Source organism: Mus pahari, chromosome 15 (assembly GCF_900095145.1).
Source record: "Mus pahari chromosome 15, PAHARI_EIJ_v1.1, whole genome shotgun sequence".
NCBI classification, from domain to species: domain Eukaryota; kingdom Metazoa; phylum Chordata; class Mammalia; order Rodentia; family Muridae; genus Mus; species Mus pahari.
Window position 1 is genome coordinate 16,200,615 of NC_034604.1, and position 8,640 is coordinate 16,209,254.

At 40.2% G+C, this 8,640-nt stretch overlaps 1 protein-coding gene across 1 annotated transcript in view; it reads left to right on the forward strand.

The window, feature by feature from the left end:
• The first annotated feature begins 408 nt into the window (after positions 1–408).
• The window catches only part of Dsg4 (desmoglein 4), a 37,397-nt gene continuing 29,165 nt past the window's right edge, over positions 409–8,640 (forward strand). Inside the window, exon 1 of the mRNA XM_021214884.1 lies at positions 409–583. Within this exon, the coding sequence (XP_021070543.1) occupies positions 536–583 (48 nt within the window). The 5' untranslated portion in view covers positions 409–535. The remainder of the gene's footprint in view (positions 584–8,640) is intronic.

The window sequence follows — 8,640 nt, forward strand, 5'->3', positions numbered from 1 at the left end:
GAATGTGTGTTTGTGTGTGAGAGTGCAAATGTATGTGTGTTTCTTGTGAGAGAGGCTGTGTGTGTGTGTGTTGTTGGTCTATGTAATTTTGCTTTTACAATGTTGGCAGTCAGAAGCAGCCTTCTAATTTTATTCGCCATGATGATAGGCCCTAGTGTTTTAATTATTTTTCATGTCGTGAGTAATTTATTATTCATTGGGTATCTTCCCTGTAAATCTTGCCCTCACTCTGTAAGATTTTTCTTTGGTGTCCAACAAAGGGTTTCATTGCAATAAGAATCAAGGTGTGTCTAAGTTCTTACCCAGAGCCCAAACAATGCCAACCTTCCAGACCAGCCCAGGAGTTTGGGGTGGAGAAACAGAGTCATTATAGAATATCTTCATCCCTGTGCCCAGGGAGCCCCACAGTTATCATCCATGCCCTCCTCCAAGACATCTCCTAGCACATCCTGCTGAAAGGACTAATCTGGGATCTGGAAGACCCGGACTAGAACTGCCTCTCACTGGGGTTCAAGGCCAAGAGAGACTCAAAGCAATGGACTGGCTTCTCTTCAGAAATATTTGCCTTCTCATCTTATTTATGGTAAGTGGAAAATTGAGGTCTGAGAAGAAGAGATCTAGCTCTTGTCTTTTCTGTCCACCTTCAGCTTTCTACATGGACTTTCTTATTTTTAATCTGCTTTCTACAAAGATCTAGCAAAGAACTCCATCTCTGAAGGTCCCCAAGACCTCTCTGTGGCATGGGGGACTAGCGAGATGAAGAGAGAGAGAAAGAGAGAGAGAGAGAAAGAGAGAGAGGGAGAGAGAGAGAGAGAATGGGACTGAATTAGGTTGACCTCAGCATGATATCAAACCAGTTAACATTAAGGAATTCTAAACTCCATGACAGACAAAAAAAAAAAAACCACTTCTTTTTTATTTATACTTAAATTAGATAGGTTGTTATGCAAATTCCAAGGGCTTGAAATCTGAAGTTAGCAAAAGTTGATCAAGCCCAATTCTGATAAACAGTTACTTCCCTGTGAGTGTCTTACAAAAAAGAGGACTGTCAACTGTGTCAAAATTATGTTGCAACTGCTTATGAAATATTTAAGTCACATTAAAAATGCATCCCTATAGGCCAGGAAGGAAACATTTAAATGATCTGTTTATTTAAAGTAAATACTTGTGTCTTGGCTATAGAATTGCTTCTGTCCTACTCTGCAGTGGCCCAGGTGTGGATTGCTTCCCACCATATAAACACAGCCAGCATCCCCTATTCTTGAAAGACAACTATTTCTAATCCTATGTCTGTAGGGAAAGCCAAGCTCAGGATGGACAAGGAATCAAACCATTTCCAATTAGAAAATTTCGTTTGAAGAAACAATTAAAATGGTTTAGACTGGATCAAATTTAAGTCAACTGATGATTAAATGACAGAGCTAATAAGTCAAAGTGCATCTTATAAATAAGATAAAGATAAGGAGAGGAAGGCATTTCTATTTCAAAGAAAATCAAATACCTGGCTGTCTATCCATCTCTGAGAAATGTCCACACGTGTGTGTCGACAAAAACTTGCAAAATGACACCCTTGCCAACTCAGGCAAGGGACATTATCCTAGTTCATCAGAACATTATTCTTAATAGTTCTATCAGTCAGGCCAAGTGATGCAGCCAGGCATGGCAGCCAGGCAGGTCTGGGAGAATGGGAACACAGCACTGGCCAGTTGTCATAGTAAGTTCATTCCGGAACTTACATTGTAAGGGGCTACAAATGTGGTACAGGTACTAACACTGCCCAAGGGCACAAGTCTAAGCTTGAAATGGAACATAGGAACGATGGAAGAACATTCCATTCTCCATTTAGGAGACAGATTACTAAAACATTTCTTAAAAAAAAAAAAAATTAGAAAAGCCAACTATCAGTGCAGTGCCCTATTACAATGGCCAGTTTTTAAAAAAAAAAATGAATCATTTAAAAAAGAGGGAGCTGAAAGAAAATTCCAGAAGCTACTGGGTACTTCATAGCTCGTGTCAACTGTCAGTATGCTCCTCTTGCTGTGCTTTTGTGAGCTGTTTTCATGTTTCCACTGTGGTGTACCTTTGGGTGTAGGCATGGAAAACTACACCTCTCAAGATTTTAGGCACACTCAATCTGACTTATGGCTTTCTGCACAGGTATGTTTAACAATAAAATTGTTTAATTGAAGAGTTCATTTCTTTGATCTGGAATGAATATCATAATTTAGGTTCTCAGGATCTCCCTTGGGTAGTGCTAATTTATTTTCCCATCGTAATGTTAATGGTTACTGATGCTTAATTGTTTTTTCAGTTCTCACTGAAACTGAAGTTTTTGTGTTAGGCCTTGATGGTAACTGTGTAAGATGTACACTCTCAAGCATTTGCTTCCTTAAGATACCAGTTGTTAATATCTGCAAATGGGGAGTAAAAATGTCTAGATATATCAAGACCAAAATGACTGCAGAGAATCTATATAATATTGTGTGAAAATGCATGTTCTTCCTACTTTAGTCTGCTGCCATTGAACTCCGTCCTTTTTCCCATTAACTAAATCAAAGTCTTTCTAGGATATGATTTCAGCTTACTCTGATGGGGCGTGGCAACTTCTCAGGGTTACTGATTTTGTGTCAGCTAGTTTTCAACCACAAGAAGTACTTAGGACAAGGTTTTGAGAGTCAGTCAATTAAAAGTACCCAAACTTGAAAGTTTCAGTGGGGCGTTTCCTTCCATCAAAAGGTGCCTTACTATCTCTCTCCTATGGATACTCATCATGTTCTTCTGCCATAAACCGGATGAGGAACAACTGGCAGTCACTGAGACTCAGCTGTCCCAAGTTTGAGTCATGGTTTCCTTCAAAGAGGCTGTGTAGCTTTGGGAAATCAATCTGTTCTTCCAGGGCTTTATTGTGCCCTGTGGAAACTGTGCACTTAGACATGATGTCACTAAGTTGCTTCCACAATAGAAACTCTGGACTCCTCTAATTACTACTACCACTAACAACTTATCCAACAGAAGTTCATGCTTGGCTATGGAATTTGGTTTTCACAAAATTTGCCTGGAGAATCGAAAGAGGTGGGCAACGTTGTAGGCTGTATAAATTTTATTAGGCAGGAATCACCAGAGGCTGGACAGTTATTAGACAAATGAGACCTATATTTTATAGAGTTAATAAGATTATAAAAAGCAGTCATTGATCAGATAAGAATTTTTACCAACACATGTTGACCAAGCATTCTACAAATGGTATGTAAACATTCCAATCAAACACCCTGGTTCTTGGAAAGTAAAATATGTAGATGATGAAGAAAATGATATTATCTTACCCTAACTTGAAAATAGGCATTAAAATTTAAGAGCATACTTAGAACTAACCTATCCTCATTAACTTAGTCCTCATAGTAAACAACATTATTTTGACACATAGAATGCAATTGGTCTTTTAAAACTTGGCAAACAAACTATCAGAAATTTGATGACAGGTGAAAAAACACATTGTCTGATGTTCCCTTTGTGATAAAGTAGAAAAAGCATTAGATGATTGGCTTCTGGCTGACTGTTACAGAAGCTATGGTGTCCTCATCACACAGTAGACTGTTGAAACTAAATCTGACTTATTTTGGTAGTGGTGGTGGTGGTGATGGTATAAGAGGCTAAAGACTTATATATAGTACAATATTTTATAAGAGAACTGGACAAATTTATATCTTCACCTTCGAATTGTTGCATATTTTCTGGCAGGAATTTAACATAAGAATAAATTTTATATCCTAACAGATAACTAGTATTGCAACCATAGTATAATCACCAACTTTAGCCCATCTTTTTTCAATAATCTTTACCTAGAGATAGAGTTGCAGGATAAAATTTCTGTCCTAATCCTTTGGACACAGTGGCCAGTCAGTCCATCTGAATCAGTGAATTCCAGGCCCCTTGAAAGACTCATAAAACAACAAACTCAGGGCCAGAAGGAGTGCATGTAAGAAACAAATTCCAGAGTTGACCTCTGACCTCTGGCCTCCAAACACATGAATACACACACACACACATGAACACACAACACAGATAGACAGAGATAAATACACAACCCAGATAGACAGAGATACAGACACACACACACACACACACACACACACACACACATACACACACACACACACACCAGCTCTAAAAATATTAGACTAAAATACTTTTTATTTTGCTTCTTTGGGTTTTTTGTTTGTTTGTGGTCTTGGTAGTGGTAAGTCTTTTGTTCTTTGTTGTTGTTGTTGGTGGTGGTGGTGGTGGTGGTTGATTGGTTAGTATGGTTTTGATTTTTCGAGATATGGTTTCTTTGTGTAGCCCTGGCTATCCTGGAACTAGCTCTGTAGATAACACTGGCCTCAAACTCACAGAACTCCATCTGCCTCTACCTCCTGAGTGCAGGGATTAAAGTCTTGCACCCAAATTGCCTGCTTTTTTATTTTTATAAGACACTTGTCTTCCTTTAAGAACATCCTGCATCCTAAATACCTAGTTTTATGGTTTCTTGCTTAAGCCTAAGATCCAGGGAAAAGTTCTTTGAGATACAGTCGGACCATTGACTAAGCTGTGGCCATGTTTCCTCCCTGCTCCTAATGCTGCTGCATCTGGAATTCCCCACTGACGTAGACCAGCCCTGATGATAGGCTATGAGACAGGAGTGACCAGCATAAAGCCCTGGAACATTACTTGGATGAGAAATGTCTGCCCTTCCTTTCTACATAGAAAATTACATGGCTTACAAACAAAAAGGCCAGTACTTGGTATACCTTCAATTACAAACAAAAGTAGTATAATTAGGCTTGAACTTGGCATCTCTACCATAAGCCTAGGAATATGGTAACTGCTTTACTCAATAATTTTTATGAGCATTATTTGAGGAAGAACTGCTCATTAATAAGTTGGTCCTGGATGACTTCAAAATTGACTTCAAAAAGACAAGTCATTAAGAGGATGGGAAAAGCCTTATTCAGTAGCTATTACTTTAAATATAAGATACAGAATATAAGGGACTAATGTACTTTAATATTGCAATGAGTGAAGATTATACTGCTGATGTAAAGTTACCAAGTAGTCTGGGGAAAATATTGAAAGAAAACATAAGGCCCAGAAAAATTTCTGATATTTGCTAAAACTAGATAGGAATGGAATATTGTATATCTTACTCTTCCTTTGAAAGTTAACATCAGGACTTGCCATGCAGGCAACGTCCTTTGCCTGTCATTTATTTTGTCAATGAAACACATTTACTGAATGACTAGATTCTGTTTCTAACATGGATCTTAGTCCATTCCATTAGCACTTTTCCCACACACCCACTGACAGGCAGCTTTTATACAGACACTGGATTTCACAATGAACTTGAATACCTTAAACTGAGATGAGGAGGAGTCGGGTCTATAGAGTGTGGTCTGCTGTGGTCACCTTACATTGGTCACCTTACCGTTCTGTGACCTTACAGCAGCAAACTTACTGCTAACAGTGTTATTTCAAGATAGTCTGAAAAGTAAATGCATATGAGAGAGAGAGACAGACACACAGACACAGAGACACAGAGACACAGAGAGATGGGCTTATCATTCAGACTGTCTAAGACTGAATTCAATTCTTTAAGACCAAAACTCTTTTGGTTGCACTAAAATCTACACCCACCACACTTGGGGGATAAGTCCAACCCTGGACATGCTTCTTTTATGGTGTCTAATACATTCCAGTATCTGTTCTTGTTCTTTGTTGCCCCAGTTGGCCTTGCTTTTCACTGCGTTCTCACAAAATATGACAGATATATGGCAGACAGCATCTCATTATATAAACTCAGTCTCCTCCAAAAGTACAGTGAGCTATAAAACAAGAGCACCCAGAGAAGAAGGGTAGAAGATGAAAAGCAGTCTCAGCCTGAGACCCACAGAAACAAACCCAGTTAGGAAGCCCACACCTCTCCAAGTTATTTTGATCCTTCAACAGCAGGTGCCTCTAATTCCCTTCTCTAGTATTCTACCACACTGAGAACTGGTTAAGCCAGTTCCCTTGTACGCTGAAGTCCTTAGGCAGGCTTTCCAGTCCAGCCACATCAGAGGAGAATGCCTGGCCCACATGTGTTCTAAAAAGGTGACTTTCCCAGGCAAGGGATTTCTCCAACTGTCCAGGAGCCCATAGCTATAGCTCACAGCTTGCCATCCATGCAGCTCTTCTACTTGGCACAGCTTGGTGAGCACTATCCTCTACTGTTTCTTCTAAGGCATCCATTCCCAGATGTTTTCCTGCTAGGTCCACAGTCCCACATGCTGGGCTCTTTCAAGGAGGCCTGAGCCTCAAGAGATTGGGATTCAGATGGAGAGGTTGGCCACTGTGGCTATCATCAATAAAACTAACCGGACATAGATCCCAAGGGTACCACACAGACCTCCATCAGACACAACATGAATTGTTGCCAGATAAAACATCTACCCAGAGATCTGGCACTGCAGGTGCCCTGGCTTTATAAAGGTCACTGGGAGAGGAGGGATGTTAAGGTTATATTTAAGGATCATTGAGGCCGCCCTGAAGGCTGCTCATTCAGCAGTTGAGCTGGGCTCTGTGAAGAGGACAAGAGGCACTCATCTCTTTGAAATAAATTCCACATCTGGCTACTGTGGCAAATTTCAGTTCTTTTGATTAACCAGTACTTTTGTGTATAAAGTAACACCACACCTGCACTCTCCAATGCAGAGGGCCTCTTTCCTTTTCCCTTCCTCCTCAGAGATGTGCCTAGCATCCGCTGTACCTGTGCTTTCCACACCGGGACTCTACCTAGATGGGAACCTATCTTGATCTGAAACAAGAAGAGCTAGGGGACTGCCTAAGGTCACCTACCAGCACAGGAAATTTTCTGTTCATCCCTCTCTAACTCACAGGAATTTGTCTCTGACTACGGTGCTTTGTGCCAGGTCAGGTTACAGTTTAAGGTATGACTGCCACTGTGGGCTATCCGTTCTTTACCTTTAAATCTATATTGATTTAAGAGTCTGGGCAGTGGCTTGGTTGCAATCATAAGAATATTCAGCAAGGTATTTTGATGAAGTGTGCAGTAGTGTCAAATGGTCTAAGGCAAAAATACTTTTAAGGAAAATGTCTTCTAGATCCTCAGCTTTCATGCACGTGTACACACATACATTAGGAGAACATATATGCATTCACACCTTTTCCTCAAGTCAACATACTCCTCTTTTTTTCTGATTCTTTTCTATTTTATTTTATTAGATATTTTCTTTATTTACATTTCAAATGCTATCCCAAAAGTTCCCTATACCCTCCCCCTGCTCTGCTCCCCTACCCACCCACTCCCACTGCTTGGCCTCTTTTTGAAAAAGTCACACCATTCACCCTTAGCAAACAGAAGGATGCACAGCAGGGCATTGTGAAATTATCTGAGAAAACAGACTAAGAGATAGTCTCAGACGTGGTGGTGGCACTGACTCAAAAGTCTCAGAAGTTCTTGGAGAACCCTTTACAAGTAAAGTGCTTTTGAACAGTCCAACAAACCCAGGCAACCTGTAAGACTGGTAAGAAATCACTTTAAAATGGTTTCAAGGGTGGGTTACTTTGTAGATTTAGGTTGTATAGTTCAGAATAAGTTTAAAGAATGACCTGGGTCTGGTGGCACGGGCCTGGACTCCCAGCTAGCCAGGAAAGTGAGACGGGAGAAGCGTAAGCAGAAGGCCCACCTAAGCCACTTAGTGGAATGCTGTCTCAGAAGTACAACAGACCCAGAGACAGGGCTGAACACTTGCCTAGTCAGTCTTCATTGACGAGGAGAGAATCTAATGACACAGCCAAGAGAAAGTTCTAGTGATGCTGTCTACATAGTAATACTAACAAGTACCCTTGAGACTGCACATACAAGCATAAAGCCAAGTAAGGCATGATGCAATGCTTGTTTAATTCTAATAATAGGCTTATCCAAAACGAGTTCTGGAAAACTCCATCCATCTGTAGCAAGACGTTTCTGATCAACTTAGTTCTTTCACATCAATATCTTCATATTCGCATATTGTCTATCAGTCACACTGCTTTTTATAATTGTAAAGCTAATCCAAACAGTTGGTTCATCAGTAGAAACAGGATACTGGAGTTCAGGAGAAAATAGAAACTAAACACATTCCAACTGAAAAGCACTTAGTTATCTACTGTGTCTCTAATGGGGGCAACATGTATCACATGACAGAGGCATTTAGAATTTATCTTTCGCAACCCTGACCTTACAATGAACAACTTTAGCTCTTAGTCATTACAGTAAGAACTCAAGGAGCAGGTCCTTCTTTTCAACTATTGTCAAGGTTCATGAATAAAAGCTGTGAAGGGCAGCTGTGAGATGCCGTAAACGGTTGGCACATACACTGAGAGCATGGGGCACAAATATGTTACCCAAAGTCAGATAAATTCAAACCAACGTGATAAAAAATAATACAGATGACTGAAAACATCTCAAGGTAATCAAGAAAAATCAGTCTGGCGGTTCCTCAGAAAATTGTACATAGTACTACCGGAGGATCCAGCAATACCTCTTCTGGGCATATACCCAGAAGATCTTCCAACTGGTAATAAGGACACATGCTCCACTATGTTCATAGCAGCCTTATTTAT